General features: G+C 43.0%; 1 protein-coding gene across 7 annotated transcripts in view; it reads right to left on the bottom strand.

Moving 5' to 3' along the window:
- The window catches only part of fgfr3 (fibroblast growth factor receptor 3), a 65,947-nt gene that overhangs the window by 17,974 nt on the left and 21,811 nt on the right, over positions 1-26,162 (bottom strand). For 6 of the 7 annotated variants that reach the window (XM_085142568.1, XM_085142572.1, XM_085142569.1 and 3 more), the window contains exons 3-7: positions 24,933-25,205; positions 21,511-21,576; positions 12,450-12,619; positions 4,154-4,277; positions 3,802-3,992 (exon numbers count right to left, since the gene is read on the bottom strand). In XM_085142568.1, coding sequence (XP_084998694.1) covers positions 3,802-3,992; positions 4,154-4,277; positions 12,450-12,619; positions 21,511-21,576; positions 24,933-25,205 — 824 coding nt within the window. The remainder of the gene's footprint in view (positions 1-3,801; positions 3,993-4,153; positions 4,278-12,449; positions 12,620-21,510; positions 21,577-24,932; positions 25,206-26,162) is intronic. The other variant, XM_085142574.1, reaches the window with a different exon arrangement.

Below are 26,162 nucleotides of genomic sequence, written 5' to 3'. Positions count from 1 at the left end.
CACTATTGTAACAGTATATATGTGATAGAAAATAATGAAAAGCATGATGAATAAATCCTCTTTATAAGCTGCTGTTGTAAAAAAAAAAACAGAGACAGCCAGGCTATGACTTTCCAGTTGTTTCCAGATTTATGCTAAGCTATGCTAACATGAGAACTTGATGTGAGAGGGATACAGTGAGGCATAGTGTCATTCTGTCAGTTTTGTTGATTAAAAGCAACATGTCAAAGCTGTAAGATCATAAACACACAACAACAGGAACACACACGAACCATACATTGCAGACTCGCACCAATCCGCGCTGTCTGTTGCTAGTTTAAAGGCATTACAGTATGTCAGTCCTATAAGGGTGTAAACCTGCGCGTGTAAACACTCACGATCTGACTGGGCGCTTCGCTCGCAGAGAAACTGCAGCTAAATTATTAAACGGGCCCGGCGCATAAAGGAGAAAACATATCATGTTTTATAGTTGCTTAATGAACATCCACGGCTTGGCTCCAGACGTCTCCTTCTCCCTCCCCCGTGCGGGGCGAGTCACTCATCGTTAACCCTTTTTTCAGGCATCAAAAGAACGATTCAGGCATTTCTCAAAAAAAAAAGAAAAGAAAAATTCTTTTTTTGACCCCCTCGTCTCACCCTAAGCTGTATTTAACTTCTACAGTATATGCCACACACGAGAGAGCATATCATGTCTGAGTGAACTGTGGTGGGCCTAGAGAGAGAGACTGAGAGTGACAGAGAGAGAGGGAGGCACACACAAATCTCAGTAAATACTGTTTCAATTATGCGGTAGTCGAAAATAGAGCGTGGAGCCGCAGTCTGGGCTGACAGGCTTGCTTTCCCCCCTCTTTCTCTCTCTTTTTGTTGGCCTCTCTCTTTCTCCTCCTCTTTCGCTCTGTCTTACTCTCACTCTCTCAGTCCTTTTGCTTTCTATTTTACTCCACTTTCCCCCCCAGTCTATCACGACCTTCTCAGACGTACATTTCTAAAGATTTGGTGGACACTTTATATGCTGATCTTGTGTTTGAAGTCGTGAAGTTACGAAGACAACATACTGCACCCACAACCATATCTCTTATCCACAAACGACCCACGTATTTCAGCTCAAGCATAAATTAAATGACACTACATTGATGTAAAAGGCTTCGGCACAGTCAGTGTTTTAATAAGTCATAAAATAACTGTGAATCCAGCAGATTTAAAAATGAGTGAGCACCTAGGACACCTCGCTAAACTACCTGGCTCATATAGCCTCATATTCAACGTGCGGATAGGAGAGCGTCTCATGTAACAAGTGAAGGTATTTATTTATTTATTTAAATGACTCAACATTAAAAGTCAATGAAACTTTAATGTCAAGATGGAGTGACCCAGACCTTCAAGCCCACGACTCATAGTGTGAAGATATTTAAAAATGTTAATAATAATTCTAATAATGTGTTAGAAGATTAGAAACTCAGGCCTTGAGCATCTCTTCAACTCAGGAAGGTTATCATCTAAAGGCTTCAGCTCCAAAATAATCTATTTGCAACCTGAGAGCACTCTTGTACCTGGACTGTTACTTTCATATGTGAAAAGCTAGCACTGTGACGTTTTGTTCAGCTTCTATCTCTTGCTCTTCTTGTTTCACGTTTGCATTTATTATTTCCTTCGTCCCCTCCTCCCGCCCGTCTCGCTGCTTTTCTAATACCCCAGCCACTCGCCCTCCGTCTTTGCCCACCAATCTGTCACACATTCTCTCCCTCTCCCTGCTGACTTTGCCCTTCCTCGTGTTCCTCCACTAATTTTTTCCATGGCTTTTTTGGTTGACTCTTCCCTTTTTCCTCTCTCCTCCTCCTCCTCCTCAAACCACGCGACGCAGCACATCTGACGGCAGTGGCGGTTAGCAGAGCCTGCCTCTCTCCCTGCGTTGCCGCCACCACAGCAGTTAACTTAGTCCAAACCAGATGTTTGTTTTATTCACCCTCTCCTCTTTCTCTCTCCAGAGGCAGAAAAAAGAAAAAAAAAGGAGGGGGGGTCAAAATGAGACAGCTAAGCCCTCTCGGGTTTTGCGATGTGGATGGGAGTCTTCCTTTCTAGACCCCAGATCTAAAAACACGCCTCGAAGTGGGTTTAAGGCTGTTGCCCTCTCTTCGATTGATTGAGGACAATCCTATCTACACTTTCCTAATACTTCATGAGGAAGTATGTGATTAAAATATCTTTTTAAAAACTAAAAGATGCTTCATCGGGGCAAGGACATATACTGAAGACGGGCAACGCTGAATAGCTCAGAAAAGTTGTGATTAATCTACAGGGACATCTGAAAATGCAAGTCACGTATACGTAATTTTCTTGCTCGATTTATAATTAAATAGTTCTTTCCCAAGCAAGTAAACATGTAGGGCCACCTTGACTGATCAGACTTATAACCTTTAGGGTGGATTTTTGATTCATTTTATTCATGTATTTTGTTTTTCTGACATTCTTTAGTTGAATTACGGTTTGACTCAATACGAAATAAAGCGCAATAAAAAAAGTCAAGTATCTCTTCTTCTCTATAATGCTGTAACCAAATATAGATTTTAGGAAATCTGACAAAGAAAACCTTTTCGTTGATGTGATTGTCAGTCTGTCACTTACTGAATCAAACAATGCAAACATGACTGCCTTGGCAATCTCCTTTCCAGTGGTTAAATAAACAAATCTGGGATTTGCAATGAGACTGAAATTCCAACAGCTGATATTTGGATAAACCACGACATTTATCTCAACAATAACAAACTTAGCAATAAGTATTTCTCTGCAAATGCAGCTATTGCCTATTTTGTGCACTTCCTCCAAACATATTTTATTCAAATGTAATGTAACCAGTAAACGGCACTCGACTGATTGGCTTGTGGAAATGCTGGTTAAGCATGATTAATTGCTGTTAGCCTATTAAAGAAACATGATTACATTTAGAGTGGTGGAAGAGACACAATGCGCAATCACTGGGTAAAATCCTGCACTAAGTTAGCATAGGTGCTCACCCCCAACCATTCCCCTTGCCCCTCCCTCAGCCTGCTTCTGCTGGAGGCTTCTTCCTGTTAAAATGGAGTTTTTCCTTCCCACTGTCACCAAGTGTTTGCTAACGGGGGAATCGTCTCATTGTTTAGGTTTTTTCTGTGTTATTGTAAGGCCTTTACCTTACGATATAAAATGATCTGAGGCGACAACGGTTACGATTTGGTCCTTAACAAGTAAAACTGATTTGAAATCGAATTGAATTAGAACGTCTGTGCTGACAGCCAGAGCTGTGTGTCTGAGACAATCTTAAAAAGGATATCCTCTTATTGTTTCATCATGATGAAGTAGAAAAAAAAGAAAAAGGAACAAATAAGAAAAAGGAACAAAATAAAACACTGTAATTATAAGTGAACTGGCTCCATCATCACCAGTATGGAACCACACTGCTCAGGCCAGCATTAGAATAAACTGAAGCAGTGCAGGTGCTGTGGTTAAGTGGAGAAAATTATTTACAGGGCTATTATTAGGTTTATGAGAATCCATTTTTATATGGTGCGGTTTGTCGCAAAATGCAGGTGTGTGTTTTTTCCCATAATGAAGGTATGGTGTTTGAGGAATGAGCTCTTCGGGTTTAGGCTGCAGCGAAAACAGCCTGTGGGCCCCACAGACCCACCTACTGTAAAAGCTCATTAAACAGAACTATTAGGAGAGATTAATTATGAGTCAAATTATCGCAGACTGAGATCGACTCCAGGCAGTGAGACCCAGGCTCATTACAGATGTAAAACAAAGAGCTCTGAGCTACAGACCCACCTTCAGCACGTTGACGTAGGGAACACCGTCGGGGCCAAGGCGACTGCCGTTCACCTCAATGTGTTTGAGCCACTGGATGTGCGGCTGGGCGTCGCTGTAAACCTTACAATGAAACTCCACATTGCTGCCCACCTCCACTGTCTGATTGGCTGGCAGACCAGCCTGGAGGATGGGCCTGTGAGGTGAACGCTCTGAGGAAAAAGAAATTATAGAGTCATTACCACAACTCATTTGTGGCAATAATATGCTGCAGGAAATTTAGACTTAAGGTACAGCTAAAAATAAGCTCTTTTATAATTGCTGTGTGTTAAGTTATGTGTTGTTAAAGCAGCAGAAGTGAAAAGACATTCACCGAGCACGTCGAGCTGGTAGGTGTGGCTGATGGAGCCGTATTTGTTTTGCACAATGCAGGTGTAGTTTCCCCGGTCTGACGGCACGGCGCTCTCCATCACCAGACTCCACTGCTGGTGTCTCAGCTTGGGGTTGGGCGGGGTGGAGGGACGACGGAGGTGAGAGAGGAGAGAATATTTAGTATATGTCATAAAAAATGACAAGGGTGCAGAAGTCTTTGGGAGAATTTGCTTTCATATTTTCAAGAGAGCAACACACAAATACCCATTTAGTATATTCCTACGTTTAATAAGACGGTCACCATAGAGAAATTGCTCCAATAAATACCAGCTATTGCTATAGCAATATTGCTATTGCTATAGAAAAGCGTCCTCTCTACTGTCAGAGCTATTCCCTCCTTTGATATCCTTTTTTATAAAACATCATAGAGTGCACCACTCGGTAAACAGGAGAGGCCTTTGTGCAGTGCATGTTTACTGAGGTGCAAACCCTTTTGAACAAACACTTCAAACGACAACACAACTTTAACCTCTTTTTATTAATTGCGATGCAGAACAGATGTGATTAGCAGAACGCAATATTTTGACGTGGTGTAAACGTCTTAATGGGAAATTATTCCGCGTGCCCGCAGCGGCCAGAGAAGCTGCACAGAGCCTTTTCAAGAAGTAGAACGCAGCGCGCGCCATATGTTTGAGAAACCAGTTAAACTAACTGGCATCATGACTTGATGAAATACGACATTTTCAAATAGCAGAGAAGTATTTTCTTCTCTCCGCCTGCAGTGAGGGTGAGTTTTTTTTCTTCCTTTGCACCTCTGAAAGTGGTTCCACTGTGCCACTCAGGAGCAAGCCATCCCCGGAGACCCGAGTGTTGAATCGTGTGTAGTAATTCAAACCAGGTGTGGCTGGATGGCAGCAGCAGACAGATACTAGACAGATTCAGAAGTCTATCGGACGGGAGAGCGAACGTGCGAGCGGTCCGGCACCGCGAGGCGCGAAGACAGAACCCGCCACGCATCGATAAGCAGAGTCTCCACGGGCCGAGAGGAATGACCTCCACGGTTTAAGTGGAAACGTGTGGCGCTTAGCGCTGCGAGACAGGAGCAGAGTGAACTCCTCCGCGAGAGGTCAGAATTACTAACGACGGGAGTGAGTGATGTCAACAAGGAGGCTTTTCAGGGTGGAACACTTAACATCACCCGCAAAGGAAAATGTGCCGACCCAGAGAAGGTTTAATGTTTTTGCAAACATTTAACCCCACACATTTTGGTGACCAGCCAGCCATTCACAGAAGGTATATATATATATTTGTATGCTGAGGATCAAATTCTCCTCCCCAACTTCTTCTTCTTCTTCTCCTCTGTCTGTCTTACAGTATACACTTCTTGACTCCCACTCTTGGAGGCGTATACGGAAAATAATGTAACAGTGTAAATATTATGCCTGTGTGTGCTTTTTGCAGTTGCGTGGTAACATAGGCTCGCTCGACGCTGGCAAATGGTTCTTCAGAGGGGCTGGCTCCACCCCGTCTACCCCTCTCAGAGACAGGAGTCAAACCGAAGTCAATGGCTGCTCTCATGAGCAGCTGAGTGACGCCTTGTGCTGCGGTGGCTGGGATTGAGCTGAGCTGAGAGGGGAGTGAAGGGAAAAAACCCCCCCCAGAAAACAGGCGACACATGCAGAGGGAACCGAAAAGGTGGTAAAATATGAGAACAAGTTCAAGCTCAGTAGTGGGCAAGACCACCAAGAGATACAGAAAGAGAGTGATCCAAAGCATGACTTTGGTTCTTTGCTTTGTAACTCTTTGCAAACTTTTAGTTCAGATTGAGCTTTTGCGCAACTACATTTATATGACAGCTGTTGTTACATTGCAGATTCTGATTTCACACCTAGCCCGAGACATCTGTGTCTGATACACGCACTCTTTTTAAAGTGTTAACTGCCACTAATATCGCGGCTACTGAAACCGAACTTCTTGTCTGCGGTAATAATTAACTTTGAGTGCCATTCTACTTTAATTCCTCCTGGCACTTTTCATTATTTTCTAAACACACACATCACTGGCTTTTATTACCATGTTACACTGGCTAACCCCCGTTGAACTCGTAGCATTAGTCCCCAAATGTGATAATCCTATCCATTCCAATCATGCCAGATTCCAACCAGAATTAAATTATTAAGCAGCTTACATTAGAGTCATACAAGGCTTTAAAGGTTTTAGGGCTTTGGCTGTGGATGTACGGAGCGCACAGAGCATGCCATGGGAATGGACAGGCAGTTTTACACTGCAAAAAGTGCACTTTGAAAGAGACTACCAGCTTTCCAGGAGTCTGAAGAGGACAGAGAAACAACTTGAAATTTGTACTCTGAAATATTTTGGGACAAAGTAAACTGCCTTTCAAGACATTTCCTTTTGCTTCACTGGGATTGCCATCGAAAACACTTCAGTTCCCTCATCCTATGTGCAGATTCTCTCACGTCTTTTCATCAAATTCAAGCGAGCTTGAGAGACTGGCAAAGATGCTGACATTTTTTGCAGTGTATTAGTTGTCTGAGAAAACACAGGAAGCTCTTTTCCCTTTATAGTCCAAACTCTCCGTCTTCACCTCACAAAATAGCTTCTGTCAGAACCAGCGGGGCCAGTTACCAGAATTTATGAGTGTGTCAGAGCGGACCAGTGGCCCGGATCTGCGCTACCGTCTAATTTGACCCATAGAGAAGGTAGAAACAGAGAGATGCGGCCCTAAGGGGGTTGCTATTAAAGCTGGTAAAGTTTAGCTTTGCAAGACAGCAGAAGGCTGTAAAAATGGAAGTATACGAGTAAAAAAAACAACAAAAAATTGGATCATCTGTCTTTTGATATCTGCGATGTGTTTGATTAAAATGACCGAGAGGGGAAAAAGACGTGCGGCTGGTCTAAAATTAAAAGAAGGAGTCCAAAAATAATCTTGCTATGTGTAGAAATTCCTGCGATGCCTACTGAGACTCACAATCCAGGCTGTGTTAAAATCCGGAGTGGAAAAAACAAGGATTTAAAGTGCTTAAAGTCTTAAAAAGCAACAGTGTGGAGCCAGTTTAAGAGCCCCGTCTTGGAAAGCTGTCAAAACAGGGATTGAAAAATCAGTTAAGTGCTGAGCGACCTGGAAGGAATGAAACACAATAATTACATTGTCAGCTTTAGCCTCGCTTGTGCTGCCGAAGTTTAGCATGAGCACAATAAAATCCCATCCGCCATATGTGGCATCACACAACGGCGATGACTTTATCTGTCGAAGGCTCGGGCTGGCTCAATGGGTCGACAACACGCCCATCTCTTGCCACGTCCATCTGATGGCTCAATAGACGGCTGAACTTTAACCTTTAGGGCTTGGCCTTCACAATAAGGAGCGCCGCAGTTGTCTGGGAAGGCGAACAATGCTCCGGCACATCGCACTGCTGGAATTTTATTTTCCATTTTATAAATGAGCCACACATCCTATTTAGTTTCCTTTAGTTTTCAGCTAATGAACCGCTTAGCTTTTCTGGGTTGCATTTCAACAGAATTGCAAAGTGCTTGCAAGATTTTAAGCAAATATCTGAAACAGCCTCCAGCTTGCATGGGGAAAAAGGTGTCAGTGTACAAATATACAGGCCTGTAGGGTTAGACTATCAAATACTGACACTGGAGCTGCTAACACACGGATCATTCTGCTGATCCTCTTCTGTAAATTAAACAATCCCTTTGTTGTAGTCAGCATTTTCCCCCAGAAATACATTACCTTCCAGAATGGAAAGCATGTGAAAGACATTAACACTGAAAGCCAGACTGTCTGATAATGCCTTTGTCAGCAGCTGGTAAATGCAGCTTGACCTACAAAAAATAAAATAAAATAAAAAATCTAGAAAGAGCTTTAAAAAGTTTAGTTATGCAAAATAAAGTATAAAATCCATTGATCGAATAAAAAAAAGTGTTGTGTGGCCAGAAAAAATGCTTCAAAATGAGTGGAATATTTTCCTCATACTACTACAACAGCATATTAATACAATCCTGCCTTCTGCCATTTGTTTTCTTGCCTGTTCTGAAATTCAATTCAGTTAATTTTTATAGCGCCCAATCACAACAATGGTTGCCTCAAGGCACTTCATGTAAGATAAAGACCCTACAATAACATCTTTGAATCTCTTTACCACAGAGATGACATTATCTCTGCCATCATTTTACTTCAGCCTCCTGTAAAAGATACCCTTAATCTCAAGAGAGCACTTTTATCCCTGATTACATTGTAACCACTGAAAATAGACATAAGCTGTTTTGCCTTTGAGATACCTTCAAGATAAATGCTCGATGTCAACATCTTAATTGTATTTAAAATGAGAGTTTTGATGGTCATCGACAAAAGAGTCAATGTGCCACTTTTCCCCCTACATTTCAATAAATTCTTCAAAAGAAAAGTAAAACCGGAGACTAGTTTAGACGTGTGCATATTTGCAAAAGAAAAGAGCGATTGTCAAACCTTCTGTTAAAGCGGAAGTCTTTAAGCAACAAAGGTGAACGTAGTGCATCCTCGGAAAGGCTGTTTTCAAGCACTCTGGCGTGAAGACAGCACGTATTTTCTGTAGGTGGCTAATGGACCCTAATGGTCCACTCAGTCAGTGCCTTTCTCTCACACGTCCGCAGATCTGAAGGCACTCAAGAGAAAATGACAAACTGGCTGGTGGGCAGCGCTTACATGGAGTGGACTCCACTGTGCCCGTCAGCATGGATCAGTTAGCAAGTCAGTCCCCAACCAGCACACTCCAAGCCCTGAGATATGCGCGACAGTCGTTTCATCCCCCCATCCGAAGCCAATTCATTCAGCCAAAGTTAACCATGGCTGTCACATCAAAAATGATCTTGTCATTTCAGTATAGATGCTGGAGGAAGCGACTTCACCTTGACGACCTGTTGGAGGAATAGAGTCTTTAAGAGGCCATTGTCAGGCTGTCAGGACTTCGAGACCCCCCTAACCACCCCCAGCCCACTAAGATGAACCAATATATTTCTATTAACACAACTATTATTCAAACTTTAGCTGTTAGTTTGAAAGACTAATGACTATTACATGTAAATATCATTTTGTGCTACAAGTTTAGACTTTTTTAAGAAAAGAAGTATCCTCAATAGATCATGTTTAACATTGGTTACTGTGTCTAAAATGACAAAAAAATAAGAGATGGAGGATTAAGGAATAAAGTATAAAAGTAGTTTGTGGACTAACAACTTCGAGCATATGGCAGGAACAAAAAAAAAAAAGACAAATTAAATTATATTAGATACTATTGGGCACATCAATCAACTTAACCGAGGATAATGTGACTAGATTTTCAGTGTTAATATCTTTTAGTGCAAATTAAGCCATTATGGAGATTTCTTGGGCTGCTTTTGAAGAAGGGCGTTATTTGTGGCGTGCATAGTAGCAGAATAACATGACGAGCAGCAGTTCTTGGCATTGAGATGGACTGAAGCTGTCACCCTTGACCTCACTGAAACGTAGCTGGGTCACAGACTTGTCTGTCACCCGGCACTGTGATTTTATAGAGGATGACCTCTCTGTTCACCTCCCTTAAGGCCAACAGTGGTCACATGGTGATTAGCTAAATGGATTTCGAAGCATCTCTGGGAAAGAAGGGAGGGACGAGGGGAGCGTGTGAAAACGTCTTGATAAAGACACGTAGAGGAATGTCTTAATAATCACAGGACGTGCTCTTATGTGTCCATTGTATGGTAAGTGATTTAAAATTTCAAGCTAGTTTGTTATACATGTACAGAAATGCTAATGCTAACCATTTATAACAGTGAAATAACTGAGGCCATAGTGTGAAGAAGTGGCCAAGCCACTACTAGAACCTATTCAGTCCACTGGATACTTTTATCCTTAGAGTACAAGTGGCCACAGATACAATTAAACCCACAGCAGTGGTTGTTTTGCTCAAGCTACACAGAGCAGAACATGTACAGGAATTTGTGTTAATGACTTGTTAGTGTCACAGCTCACACTCAAATAAAGCCAGCCCAAGGTCAATGTGACTTTACATACTTTGTAAAGGCTTAGTATGAAGAGGCAGCTATACATATCGACCTCTAACTATACATGGAGCATCCCATAGGAGCATGTATTAAAGCGTAAAGGTGTACAAAATGGTTACTGCTGCTTCAGGGGCAAACACACGAAGCTAAACACACTGCATAGGCTGAGTTTGTGTGAGGAAAATACAATGATGGCGCTGACATTAAGACCAGACCTTAATGCTAAAAACACCTCCGCTGTGCTCTTTAACTGGACACTGGTGAGTACAGAACAACTCTGGGATTTGGAGAACTCAGAGATTTGTTGAACAGTTGGATTAAACATCTAAGTGCTCTGAGCGCTCAGTTTGGGATTAATTTGCTGCTAACAACAAAATTTCTCATCCGTTAATCTTCATGTGTACTACACATGCTAAAAGTTGCTGTCAGGGAACCACTCCAGTCAAAGTTGGAGCGTCCTGAGGACTGGTGACAGGTGTGTGTGAATCTGTGTGTGTGTCAGAGTGGGGACAGAGAGAGGGAGACAACTGCTGTTGGTCTGCTGGGAGCAGATGTTGAAGATCTCTGTAAACTGTTAATAGCTGCAGAGTCTCATTACATTTAACTCTTTAAAGGCCAAATGTCTCTCACTGCTTCTATAGCAGTCTGACACACGATTAGCCCGCTGAAAGTGGAAGATAAAATGTTAGGGTAATAGGAAATAGCTCAAATGGACACTTTCCCTCTCTTCTGTCTCAGTTGACTCTTTAACCTCACTCTTTCTCATTTTTAATTCAGCAATTATTCTGCAAGTACACTATTAGTTAGTGTACTATGTCCTCTACATACCTACTTGTGTAGTATGTGAATTCTGACAGCCTACTGTAACACTATCTAGAAATAACGTTAACGTTTAGCACAACTGTGGTGCTTTCACAAAACTTAATACTAAATTCTTTAGCAGTGAAGATGACAGTTTAACACGCTTATTGCATTTATTAACTGGGTTTAACTGCAATGCCTCGAAATGAAAAAGTTTGTTAGCTAGCTCTTAGCTAGCTAGTAATGGCTAGCTAACAACGCTGTGATTATCTGATAATATATACTTCCTTTTACTGGCTGAAAAATGTTTGTCCACGTGTACAGTGACTGTTAGGAGACACTATACTATACTACATTTCTAGAGCCCTCAGTGTAGCCACAGTTAGTAATTTGAGTACTATAATACTCTGAAATTAGTGAGTTTAAGTATAGAAGTGCAGACAAAGCATTAACTTAGGGTGGCTAATGTTACTAAATGTTGGCAAACCTCATGTACATTTTTTTCTGGAACATTAGTAATGACTTGATTACATTTTAATAAATCATAATTGCTGAAATGACGGCAATTTTAGGTAAGAAAGTAACAAATTAATGCAGCTCTCCCTTACATAATTCACCACATATGTGAATGTTAGCATCTAAAACAGCCCCCACCCTCACCATCATTTTAGGAAAGCACTGAGAAGAACGAGAAGGACAAAATAATAAGACACAGGCTGAATGACCCTCAAAAGAATTTACATCTCTGGGCATAATTTTAGAATTTATGTGCCATTAGGTTGAAGTTTATTTTGAACCAAAACACACGTTTTTACTGTTTGAATTCCGATGGTCTTACCACACCAAGTTTGTCCTTTAATTCTGCAGCTCAGGGCCATTATGGGAAAACAAAAGTAAACCAAGCCCCGCTACTTTAAGCAGTGCCATTCCACCCGAGAGCCTAGTGTTTAGAGTGAATCCGATGACAAAACTGAGCAAAACAGCTGTCTGCTGCACTGGGTTACTGTCAACACTGAGCTATCACGCGAGCATGCACGTATCTGTGAACCATTCTGATTTCAGCACAGCGGTCTGACCCTAAATTTATATTCAGCTTATCCGGAGGTTACGTTTCTGAGTGCCGGGGGTGTCCTCGACTATGGCGTGTTTCCTGACCTTTATTTACCGTGAGAAGATTCACAGAGCGTGAGTTTCTTTCAGCACTCTGCTTCACAGTCTCCCAGTTATAGACATTCACACCAGGGAACATTGCAACACCCACGCTGATCTACTGATGGACACGCAGCAGGGGATTAAAATGCCTTGCTAAAAGGCACTTTGACAGTAGCTCAAACAGGGAAGAACATGAGACTCCTCCAAGCAGATTTTTTTGGTGCTGTGTGAAGATTTGAATCTATAAATCACAGTCCTGCTCCTTTAACCTTTAGGTGTTAACATGTTATTGCTCTCACCTTGATGCCTCCCATTCTCTGCTCTCCCTTGAACTCTTTGCCATTCTTCAGCCAGTGTATGGTTGGCGGTGGGTTTCCAGACGCAGCGCAGCGGAATTTGACAGTGTTGGCCGCAGGAACAGCCAATAATTTCTTGTCCATTCGTTCTGGCTTGGTCCAATATGGCGCTTCTGTTGGGAAAACACAAAAGACTCATTGAAAACTCTTAAGACTTTTAAATATTTCCATTTCAAAGACATTAAATAGATAAGGTGGACTCACGCAATACGAAGATGCCACTTTTTTTTTTTTCTCCAAACAGATCTGTCTACGGTTTTCCATTTACTCTTAGATCATAAAACATTTGGGGAAAGACCCTCCAGGAATTTACAGTTACATGTTTTTGTAATTGTTAAAAGACGGCACAGATGGGACAAGTTGCTCTTCTGCCCTTTTTTTTAAACGACTGCTTCATCTTGGATGAGTTACGCACTATACCAGAACAGATGTGGTGTCACCAGAGGTCTTCCCTCATCTAACAACACAGAGTACCTGCAGTGTTTACAGAGACTAATACACATGTACACTGTTAGGTTTCTGTGATTCATTTTCAGTCATTTTAAGCTCTTTTTTGTGATTTCAAGATGTTTTTCTTGAGTAAATCACGAGGCTTTTGTTTTGATATCCCAAAGGAAGAGTTGCTGATGGATGGTTGAATGAAACCTTTTCATTTTTTACTGATAAAACAATCTTTCTTCAACGTCGGCCCTTCCCCGCTGTCCACAGAGATACAGTTAAGTTGAAGATGTGCGCCAGCGGTGTAAAACACAGTTTGACGGAGGCTGAAAGAGCTCAAAACGGACGCATGAAGCGTCACGGGGGGACCAGACAAAACCATCTTACCATCTTTCCTCTATAACAAGATGAGGAGTTGGTCTGAATCATGAGATCCTGAGAGTTTGGAAACCTGTCAGGGCGATTTATTGAGTTGTATTGAGAAGACGGTGGACAAAGAGAGCGTAGTGAGTCAGGAAGGGCTATTGTCCATGCTGTGTGGGTGTGGAGAGTGAGCGCAACGAGGCATGGCTCGCTCACTCTCCTCTTGGTATAATCTGTGTGTGTGTGTGTGCTTCCCAGGACAAAAGCTGGGGAGTTGGCTGACCGGTCATCAGATGTCTCTTTTACTTTCTAAATGCAGCAGGAGAGAGTGGAGCTAATTACCATCTCAATAGCTGCGCTTGTGTGTGTGTGTGTGTGTGTGTGTATTTGAGTGAGTCAGGCAATAGTTAAAAAGTAATTCTCACCCTCGAGCGCAGAACGGGCAAATTCCCATCTCATCTTGGCGACTCAGGTGAGATGTCAACCACCGTTCGATATAACATCTACCTATAAACGCCTTTGATCTACTGTGTGTCTATTTATCAAATGTCTGGGGTGTTCTGATACTTTTCTGACACTTTGGCTCCTACCATCAAACTCTGGCTTCAGCTTCACAGAGTAATTGCAACCAGACTGAGAGAGATGTTCAGCGATTAAAGACACCTACCTATCTTCTTAGAAAGCAAACAAACAGGATGTTACTGAACCCTCTAAACAGACTGTGTGTGTGTGTGTGTTTCTGCTAATAAAGCACACAGACCACTGGCTGACTTAGAGACTCCCCAGCTTGCTAAGACAAACACCCTCCACGTGCAATCACACACACATACACACAGACACACACACAGCTTCCACCTTAAAAGGGAAGTGTCTGTTTGAATTCATGACTTCTCTCCCTCCATCTCTCTTTTTCTGTCTCTGGAGCGACGTTCCACACTCCACACTGGGACAATCCTCCAAAAGCAGTCTGAACACATTGTTTTTTGGCATGGTAATCAGCCACCCTACACACACACTGACACACAGACACACACTCAGTCAAACAGAAACGCTCAGTGAGGTTTTAAACAAGTCTCTAACCCAATGTGTGGTCCTTCTCCTCATCCTCCTCCTTCCCCTGCTGCTGCTGCTGTGGGTCCTGAACTCATCTGGGCCTGAAAACATATTCCTGCTGCTGATCCTTCAGCCACAATGACGCTCATAACCCAAAATAGATGCTTAGGTGGATTCACAGGACGGACTAAGGGAGTCTCCGTGGTTTTGTCACCATAACACACGGAGATTGTTTTATTCGCTGACCTTCAGCTGCTAAGCTCTGACTGACGCTCTCCTCTGTGGAATCAGGAGATCGGCCGTCAGTCAGGCAGTCTGGATGAAGCTTTTGAAATCTTCTCGTAATTTGTTGCCCATTGTTGTACTTGTCGCTCATGCGAGCAAGTCTCCTCTCATTCAACGTGTTCCAGATGTAACAATCGCCTCCTGTGAACCATTAAGCGAATTAGTAGCTTGCCGAAACAAATGTTTATTCCACGTGAAATTATGCCGTGATTAAGCGGGGACGGTGATTTGACAGTTTAAAAAACAAAATCATTTTTATTCGCGTGACCGAAAAGCTTTCTTTCTGGTGCTTCAAAAATACGATATGCTGGCTCTGCCGATTCTTAAAACAGCTTACTTTTCAGAGAGCTGATGCAGACACTTTCCACCAGAAGGAAAAAAGTGAAAGAGCCGCAGCCTTTTCCAGTTTAGAAAAAGCCGTCGATATTTTGATTTCAGCGTGCTTTTGATTTACTGCGCAGCCTCGCTCTGTATGCTCAGCAACACGCAGGAATCCCATCCCGTGTCTAATTGGCAGGATGGTATTTCCTCAGCAGCAAAGGGGAGTGGGATTTTCTGGGAGGGAGGCGAGGAGGCACGGAGGAGGGGAGGGCTGGCACCCCTCAACCCCTCGCGGAGGGGGGTTAGAAGGGACTCGACAGATAACCCTGCCCTGCACGGATATGCAGTCGCTGTAGTGGAAACTGGTTTACAATAACATCTTAGCACAACTCAGCAGCTACAGTGTCATGCCCACCTGTCAGACACGGAGGGTAACTGCGAGGGGAATCTCTCTGGGAGCCTATAAATACACGAGCGTGATCCGCTTTGCTTGCTTCGTGTTTGATAACAGATTTCAAAGTGTGGCTGGAGAAATCCCACCAACATAGACGGGGTAGAGATCAGTCAAGGGGAGAAGGTTGTTTCCGCAGGCACACAAAGTGTCCCATTGTCAGCAGGTATATTCTTCCCCATTGCGGCTGCAGTGGAAAAAGCCTTCCACAATCAACCTTAAGGTAAGACTCAAACTCAGTGATATGGTGCAAAATATTGTGCAAAAAGCACAAGCTAACATAGGAAGACCGTCCACTTTTTGGTCTGGAGCTGGGATTTCCCCTATTATTATTATTATTATTATTATTATATTGCTTTTTTAATTAGGGTGGATATGGTGACCCAGAATCCTCCCTTAAGTTACGCTGCAATAGGCCTAGGCTGCTTCTCATGATGCTGTGAGTCTCCTTCACTCACCTGTTTTCCACTTTGTGTTTATACACCGCTCTACATTTCATTATTAGTCATTATTAATGTCTGACTCACCCCCAACCATTCCCCATGCCCCTCGATGGGCCTGGTTCTGTTGCAGGTTCCTTCCTGCTAAAAGCAAGTTTTTCCTTCCCACTGTCGCCAAGTGCCTGCTCATAGGGGTTCCTATGATTGTTGGGGTCTACAATATAAAGCGCCTAAATAAAACTGAACTGAATTGGAATTTTCAAGATTTTCTCATGAACTTCTTAGTTAAAGGACGGATATCTTGCAAATGTAGCAGAGCTACGCACTCCCTGAGTGCTGATTGTGTTAACAAAAAGAATAAGATTAAATTCTGCTTTTTTGGCTTTGCTTAGATTATGCCTTGCCTTTGCAAGTGTTCCATACACATTACAACCGACTGCCATACAGCCCCCTGCAGCCCTGCGCTCACGTCTTTCTGGCTCATGGATCTGTGCTGCAGGTTGGAGAAGCACGACTGTGGCTCCTCTATCAGCTATGTTGAGTACAACAGCAATTAGCTGGAGCACGACACAGCGCAGCGCTGATCGCCACGGCACAAGCCTCTTCAGCGCTCAGACACCGATCTGGGAAAAAAAAGGGGGGTCTAATTGTGTAATTGTATAATTTGCCCTCACTGACGCCTGCGAGCACACAGGCAGATTTCATTACAGATTACACTGGGGCTCTTTGAAGGCACACTGCCCTGGAGGGCCTGCGGGGACTCAAGGCAAACAGAGCAGGAGGAATGGCGGCTGTGGAGCAGCGTAGCGTGGCCCGGCGTCCAGCTCTCTGCTCTCCTGCCAGGGTAAACAAGGAGGCTGCATAGCTCAGGAGCACAGCACAGCACAGATTAACCCTCCCACCCTCGCTCACATACACGCTGCCCTTTTAGTTCGCACAGGCTCCGAGTGTGTTCGCTGCTTTCCATGCTGCAAAAAATACTCACACACTCAATTCGCATTCATCGTGTGAGGGCGGACGGCTGTTCAAAAATTGCCCATCTGTCAGCGCAGCATCTTCAGGGCACTCCATTTTAAAATGTTTTTTCAAGTTTTTACGCATATTTTGAGAGATCAAACGTCAGGTCTGAGAGATTCGAGTGGTAGGTTCTTGCGCTCTCATTGCTGAAGTTGGCATCGCTCTGGTCACTTTACACAAGTTTTGTGACTGCAAAAATAGTCCACAGACAGCAAAGTCCTTGAAACCACCTTGGCTCTCCAACAGTTTTCTTTAGGGCCACGCTCTAAAGATCATGTAGGTCATCATACAGGTAGGGCCTCTTCCTCCCCACTTCAAGCGCTCTTAACTCGTGGGTCGGACCGCACTCGTCCTTGAATAAACCTTCAGCTTGTTCTCAAATCCACCTGCAAAACTGCGTGACTACATCCACATCCTATTGAGAAAACCTCTCATATGAGCACCTGGCAAATGAATCAAGCCTCTGTGTTGGTTTCTGCTAAATTTGTGTCTCCAAGACCATAAAATTGCAAAGATGACAAACACAGAAATACATGTTGAAAACAATGCACACCACGCTGTTTCAGCTGCAAAGGTACCGCTAATTAATTTAGACATGTGTTGCACGGAGGAGGCCACCTGTTTCCCTGATACCTTTGTTCACTCTCAATATCTCAAAATGCTGCTGAGGCTAACAAAAGAAGCCTACTGACAGCAACAATGCAACTCTCATTGATGAATAATTACTCAGTAAATATTTTAGTTCCCCAGCTGGAAACTTTTTCTTAAAGTGGTCAGGTTAATGCGACCTGCTTTCCTTGTTTCCTGCGCCCTCTTTTCTCATTAATACCCCAACATTTCCACCATCTCCACATATCCGTTATCGTCTGCTCAGCTTGTAGATGCGGATCTTCTTTCGGGGACTCTGTCTGGTTGTGTGGTTTGTCACATGGCTCCTTCCTGCTACAGCTGGCTAATTAGCATTGGCTTTGCGGACATTAAGCGGCGATAGGGGTTTAAAGTTTCCGGGCTAATCCCTCTCCTTTTGGTCAGGAAATCAGAGCCTTATATGTCATGAGGTAGACTTACTTTCAGAGATTAAGTCTGGCAGTCTGAGGCTATTTACTGGCATTCAGGATGTCTGCCGTAAGCTGTTACCGCCTCTGCCACTTCGGCCTGTTTAGAAAAAACACACTGCAGGCTTTCACTGTGACGTGAAGCTGTGCATTCAGAGATTTTACGCTGAAGCTGTTAGCAAGCTTTTCCAAAGCGGCCTGCACTACAAAGACCGCATCAGCAAGTTTTCTTTAAGAAAAAGTATTTATTTTGTTCATTTTTTCTATCTCTCTGGATAAAAGCAATCAATTAAATCAATTCTAGTTTAAGTCGAACTGAATCAAGTCTGAAAGATTAAAAGTCAAACATGAAAACGAAGCAATATTTGGTTTGAGTCTCTCACACATATTGAGTAGGTTGAACAGTTTAAATGTTGATATTGACAGAAGTAAAACATTTGTAAGCTGACTCACACACTCAATTCGCATTCATCGCATTGGATTTATATAGCGCTTTTCAAGGCACCCAGAGCGCTTTACAATTCCACTATTCATTCACTCTCGCACTCACACACTGGTGGAAGCAAGCTACGGTTGTAGCCACAGCTGCCCTGGGGCAGACTGACAGAGGCGAGGCTGCGCCATTGGCCCCTCTGGCCAACACCAGTAGGCGGTAGGGTAAAGTGTCTTGCCCAAGGACACAACGACCAGGACAGAAAGCCCGGGGATCGAACCAGCGACCTTCCGGTTACAGATACGGTTCTGGAGTGGCCACATTTATATGTCATAAGTCACTGGACACTGTGAACATCCACGGTCACCACTTCATGCATAATGGACCTTCCATGACCTTCCAAGCTATATAGTTTATGTCTTCCATATTTCCAACTATATCCATAATCACATACTGTGTATGCTACCATTGTATATAGTGTATTATCTTACTGTTTTTCATTGATTGTACTTATTTGTATTTTTGTATTTCCTTCTGATATCTGCACCTGAGCTGAGGTGACGCAAAAATTTTCCCGTTGTGGGATCAATAAAGTCTTATCTTATCTTATCTTATTTATATTTCCGTGGAATAGCTTTGCTTGTTTTTCACATGATTTTAGAAAATTTAAAATTTATAGTTTCTCTTGAACACCAGTTCATCTCCCCTTCCCGATCCGTCTCTCGCCATGCAATCGTTGTAGCTGGATAACAAACGATTGGGTGAACTGTTAATGATAACCACGGGGCACTGAGAGTTTCAGGAGCGGCAGTATCTCCCACAATCATTGCCTCAGCTTCAGTTTTATTTTAGTTTGAGCTGAGTGTGATGACGTTTGATTTGGTTGGATCTTTGTAGCGACTTTCACAAAGGGGCTTTGATTTCGGCTGGGCGTGCGCCTGTCGATGTCACTGAAGCAGTTGCGCATTTTGCTTTTGGCACCAATTTTGTTGAGTGGTTAAGGGTGGACTGGGAGTTGGTTCAACATATCATGGTCTGTTTGACATCGTTAGCATGTTTTGGGCTGGTTTTCACTTTTATACAGTCTGCTGACTCCCCCTTTTTTCGTCTCCGCATCCTACACTCTATCTTTTACCCTTCACTTATATCCCATTGTCTTCCCTTTATTACTGTAGTTCCATCAACTCTTTCCTCTCACTTTTTAGATTCGTCTCTAACTGTCTGCACCTCACCTTCTGCTGTCTCGCTCCGTATGGTACAACAAAGGCAGCACAGTGTGGCGTCTGGCTGGCCGAGAGCTTGCCGAGAGGGGTGGAGGTGCTTTCTGTCTCTCTGGAGTCATGCTAGCTGACAGAATAGAGCGTGTAAAGTGTGTGCAGCCAGTGAAAGCCATCCCTCTTCATTCTTTGTTCACCTACACCTGAACTCCGCAGGTCTCTGAATGCCAAAACAGCTCACATCACAAAAGAGCAGTGAGAGGGGCTGTTACCTGCTGGAGAAACAGCGGCCTTTGATCTGTGCGACAGTGGCATTTAGTTTTGTGCTTGTGGGGGAAGGTTTAATGCGAGCGATTATAAGAGCCATATAATGTCAATTACAGATATACAACTCTGATTACGCTCGTACAAGTCTAATCGCCTGCATAAATCCATTTGTAGTCACACAGTGGCCCATAAAAGCGACTTTGTGGGGACGTGCTGTTGCTCCTGCAGATGAACTCTTTTATCACTATGACAAATGAAATGAGCTTAAATTGTAAACTGCACATTAACTTCTGAGGATAAAAGTGCAAGTGTGGTGTAAATAATATGAAGAGCTCATTTATGTACGACATAGGGAATTTATAACTTTATAAATATCTGACACAGGACCTTAAAGATGCATTTGGCCCTTCAGTTCCTCCAAGCCTCATCAGAAATGGTTCCTGATGCCATTTTTGGTTGCTGGGGGATTCCCATGATGCATTGAGTATTTCTTCTTTAGTCACCTTTCTCACTCACTATGTGCTAATAGACATCTCTGCATTGAATCACACTTGTTATTAATCTCTGGCTCTCTTCCACAGCATGTCTTTCATCCTGTCTTCCTTCTCTTCTCTCAATGAGCCGGGTTCTGCTGGAGGTTTCTTCCTGTTAAAAGGGAGTTTTTCCTTCCCACTGTTGCCAAAGTGCTTGTTCATAGGGGGTCATTTGATTGTTGGGTTTATCTCTGTATGTATTATTGTAGGGTCTACCTTACAATATAAAGTGCCTTGAGGGAACTGTTGTTGTGATTTGGCGCTGTATAAATAAAATTTAATAAAATTGAATTTTTACAGAAGGAAACAGAGGAAAAAACTGAGGTATGGCAAATTACACAAGAACTTTACTGGCATTCGGTGGCAACAGGTCTCATGGTGTGACGAATCCAAATTTAAAACTTTTCGGTTCAAATTTACATCATATATATGGAGCAGGTGAGGACAGAGGGATAACAATGAATGTGTAGAGCTAAAGCACGGCGGAGGCTCTGTCATGTTTGGGGCTGCATTTCAACCAGTGCTGTTGGAGATCTTGTCAAAATTGATGGAGCTTTAAAAGCAGAAAAGTACCATCAGGTTTTGACTCACCATGCAGTGCAATCTGAAAAGTGTCTGAATTGCAACAGTTTCATTTTCAGCATGACAATGAACCCAAACACACTGCCAATCCAATAAAAACATGTCTGAATATAAAAACACACAGTAGACTCCTATCAGTTATTGATCTCAGCATTACTGAAGCAGTGTGGGATCATCTTTACAGAGAACAGAACAAAAGAAAGAACCTTGAAGAACCTTAAATGTCCTTGAAGAACCCTGGAGAACTATTTATGAAGACTGCTTAAAGAAAGCTTGACTAAGAGAGTTCAATCAGCATTGCAGAGTAAAGGTGTTCATAATAAATATTGACTTAAGCTGTCATTCTACAAACTCTATTGTTGACCTATGTTCTGTGTTTCCACATATGTTTGAACATGTTTCAAGAACTCGCTGTACCCATTTACCATTTTCCTTGCAAACTATAAATAGATGAGGACTGGTTCAACACTCTTGCACAATACTGCATTTCCTGATGACAGACGTATCATACTTTCTGACTGTGAAATGTGGTTTAAGAAAAGAATTCACCATTTTCATTACCTGCACCTTCAGGGTCTTCATCGTAATCTTCATCATCACCAGACGACAGAGAATCTGACGAAAGAAAATACAAAAAAAAGAGTTTAATTAATTATTAATTTATGGCTGAAATGAAATTATTTCATTTAAAATAATATAAATGAGCAATAACTCATTTTAAAAAATACAGCAGTTATATGAGAAAACACATAATGCAGTGTCTTTTCTTATACAACTCCTTGAACTATTTTGCCTATTGGATGAGAAGGAAATTACATGTGGAAAGTTTGCAGACCAGAATGTATTTTATGCAACAAGAGGGAGATAAAGGGAAAAGGGGGTGTTCACAACCAAGCACGAATAGACAAACAAGCACAAAGACACACACACACACAGATGCATGAATGCATATTAAAGCTGTTCATTCAGAAACTCATGAATGAGCCCACAGTTCTCTGTAGCGTGGCAGCTCTCTCAGATATTGCAATCCAAACATTTCCACAGACGGCACAAATAAGAGGGTCATTAGTGTCGCTGACACGCACTTGCACAAGAGCGTGCGCACATGTGCTGATACACGCACAAAAACTATTCTTTCTAGCTATCTCTGCAACACACACTGACCCTAACTCTTGCTAACGGTTAGCGCGCCGGTTTACGCCAAATTACTTTCCATCTTGCTCTCCATCTTGTTTAGGTTTGCTGTATCACACGTTTTCACTCCGCTGCTGTAATTATTTTCGATGTGACCTCAACGTTTTCTGGTTCAGCTCCACGGGTCTGGTTAATGAGAGCCAGCTGTTACCTCGACAACTCCAACTGCTCCTGGAACTAGCAGGTTTTGTTTCTATTATTGGACACATCAGCCCACAACTCCACTCTGCTAGTGTTTTGCACCTTAGAAGCAAAGGCAGCAGTTACAGTTGACTGACGGATCAGATGGGTGCCAGCACTGTATCAGTAAACCAAGTATTTAACACACTATAGTGGTTGTCAAAATGAATGACATAATAGAAAACTTTGGAATAAAAGAGAGAAATAATAGAGAAAAGCAGGCACATGTATTTTAGTGCACTGATAAAGCTCTAAAGCCTTCCGGCTCAATAAATGAAAGGATTAGTTTAGCTTTAGCATACAGTTAGCATACAGTGTAGCCATAGACTGGACATAAAGGATGGACGTAACCACCATAACATTTTGACAGCTGCCATCTTGTTATGTGGAATCAGACATCACATGGAAAAGGTTGACCGACAAAATATCCACATCGTAAATCCCAGTTTATTGTCTATTTTACTGTATTTGGATCATATTTTGTTAACGCTATATTAAACAGCACTTGAAACAAGTGATGGAGTCCATAAACTCGTAAGAGAAATGTTCACTTGGATCGCAAATCAAGCGAGTCTTTTTCTTTTTAACTAGAGGATGTGCTCCATGCAGGCTTTGAGAAAGAAGTCAGGTTTAGGCCACTTCATCCTTCATAGTCTATGGGTGCAAATGCTCATCTTTAGCCGTTGTTATTTGCTATTAAACTTTTAGCAGTTTTTGTCTGCTAAAACTGCTCTACACCCAGATATGTAAATCATATTTCACTTGTTTATGTGTTTCTTAAACACATTAAATCTTAAACCATTTAAACATTAGTCATAAGTCTTTTGTCATGCCCATCACCCCCAACAGCCACAGGCAGTTGCTGCCTGTGGCTGTTAAAAGGGTTTTTCCTTCCCACTTTCGCCTAGTGCCTACTCATAGGTGGTTACCAGATTCTTGGGGTTTTCTGTGTATTATTGTAGGGTCTTTAGCTTGCAGTATAAATCACCTTGAGGCAACTCTTATTGTGATTTAGCGCTTTATAAATAAAACTGAATTTTTGTCAATAAGTAATTCACGTACTCCTTTGTACAAACCTCAGTTTGTAGTTGTACTTGTTGCATGTGTGCTGTGTGTGTACAGTGAGATTTGGCCCCTTTCTGCTGCCTGGAAGCTGTCCAAGTGCTAAATCTGATACCGCCCCTAAATTTCTGACACCTTGCTCAAATATTTGAGGGAAAACACAATAGTCCATGTGTGTTTTAGATAAAACGGAGGCTCTATGTTTAAAGTAGAGGGAGGAGAATCAGCGGTATAAGGGGGGGGGGAAAGAGGATATTGCAACGCATACTGGAAGAAGTCTGGCTTCTTGAGTAATTTAAACATGCATGGAGAGCCGAAACAATATGAAATGTCAGACATGTGCAACACCTGAGACATGTTAAGTGGAGGTGGAACCAGCTTCAATTATCTCTCTTTATTTATCAACTTCTTTAAAGACCAAAAAAGTCAGATTTTAAAGGAGAACGCCTCTTATTCTTCCTTTTAAGTCACTGATGAAGGCACTGTGTTTGCACAGTGTCCTGGTGTGCAGTTTGGAGCTGATACGAAGATCCGGGAGGAGAACCTTCCCACCTCTGATCAGTAAAAATGCCCATTTTCTTCCCAGTTTTCTGCCAAACAAATGCATCCGTGTGTGTGTGTGTGTGTGTGTGTGTGTGAGAGGAGGTGGGGTGAGTGAGCTGAGAGTGAACTCTCTCATTTCTTGCCACCCATCTGCTTTCAATGATGAAATGTTTCAAGCTAATTGCTTTCTAATTAGTTGTCAATAACAGGCTCAGTTGGTGTCCATGAGTTTTACGGGTAAATGTGGCTCCACTTTTAAGCACACACACACACACACACACACACACACACACACACACACACACACACACACACACACACACACAGAGCCTCCCCCACCCCCTACACAAGCATTCCTATTAGAGCTCCGCTTGCATCGCACACTTGTTTAAAATGTTTCCCATCCCCTCGCCGCATAATGAATTTCACCTTTGACTGTGCATCAGGAGGTGGGAATCTGTGTGAAGCTTGGCTGGGTGTTAGCTGGTGAAAGCCTGTACCGGTATGCTGGATATGTGCTTGTGTGTGTGTTGGTGTGTGTGTGTGTGTGTGCAGCTTGGCAGGCAGATGACATGGAGCTGAAACTGAGCAGGAGTAGCAAATAATAGAAATTTCCTCCTGAGCTACGTTTTCAGTGTTTCTCTATAAACAGCTGTCACGTAGAGACAGCGCTACTGTAACTGTTTGAGTATATTTATTGATAGAAAAAACTTTGAGACTCGGTTTGTCTGTCAGACAGGCAGAACAACCGAGACAGGTCGGATTTCAGAGAGCTCTGCGAGGTGCAGCCAAAGCGCCTGTTTCTGCTGGAGCTCTGCTAGTAACTCAACTATCTTAAAAATATTGTGGGTCTCGTATCCTATTTAAAGCTCAACAGTTAACGTATCTGCCTTCCACTTTTGCATTTAAATATATGGCTAGATGCCCCTACTCAAAGTTTTCAGATACTCAACAACTTTTGTCTTTTCTACACACTTTCCCCACGCTCTCACCTGTCACCCTGATGGTGTAGTTGCTGAGCAGCGTGTTGCTCCGGGCGAGCCGGCACGAGTAGACCCCGGAGTCGTCATACGACACATTGATGATGCGGAGCATCCTCTGGCCCAACCGTATCCGGTTGCAAGGCACAAGTCCAGCGCCGTCTTTGAACCACACAATAGGCTCCGTGTGGTCTTCCTGCTCTTCCGGGTCACATGACATATCCAGAGTTTCCCCGATGCCCAGAACATAGTCCTCCAGGAAGGCCGTCTCGCTGGATACAGGGTCTGCAAACCAAAAAAGAAGGAAATGGTTTATGTAAGAAGAAATTTTTAATATGTCGCTAAATGGAATCAACTTCATTAACGGGGTCAGTATTTAGCCTCACATCTAAGTCAAAAAACAATCTGATAATAAAGCACCTCTGCCCATATCAACCTTCAAAAAAGCAATAAAGTAGCAGAATTAAGTAATCTGACCCCGGAAGTCGAAAAAGTGCAACTTTTTTTTTAATTGTCGAGTATGCAGATCTGTGTGGAAATGACCTCCCCACCCTCACCCCTCCCTCCCTCCCTCGTCTCCATGCCTCCTCCTCAGCTGGCCCGGGTCGAACACCAGCTCATTTACTCCGCGAGCTCCGTGAGCCAGCTTGGTTAGAGCCAAGGAAAAATCAACATGTTTACAAGCCTCGCTAAGGATGCCAGCCTCCACTGGAGGACGGTGGAGACATGGAGGGACACGTCTGGATAAACAAACTCTGGCTCCCCTCGCGTCTCCCGCAGTCCCCTCATTAGAGATGTCTTCTTATTCTGAACTTAATCACACGTCATCACCCATCGCAGAGACACAAGAAAGATGGCCTTATGCGCCCACTGGTTTATTTACTAGCTTATTTAAGCAAACACACTTTAAAAAACACACACATTTAGGACACTTACGAGGACGTCACAGACGCTTTCACACACGCGGGAATGTAGCCACTGTAAAAGTCTTCGAATGAGCTGCTCAGGCAACAGAGTACACAACGCACACTTGTTTGCTCGCACAAGTGCACACCCACCCACCCATGGGAAACAGTGAATGAGGTGTGTTAAGAGCGTGATTTACGATGGCAAATACACCCACTGTTGACCCGCTAAAAGGGCAACGGTGTTACTCAAGCAGCGATCGTGAACGCAGCCCTCTGGAGCACCCTGATATTAAACGTAAACAAGTAACGCACAAAGCAACTTCAGCCATTAGAT

The sequence above is a fragment of the Neolamprologus multifasciatus genome, chromosome 19, assembly GCF_963576455.1.
Source record: "Neolamprologus multifasciatus chromosome 19, fNeoMul1.2, whole genome shotgun sequence".
NCBI lineage: Eukaryota > Metazoa > Chordata > Actinopteri > Cichliformes > Cichlidae > Neolamprologus > Neolamprologus multifasciatus.
This window is presented reverse-complemented; position numbering and strand designations above follow the sequence as displayed.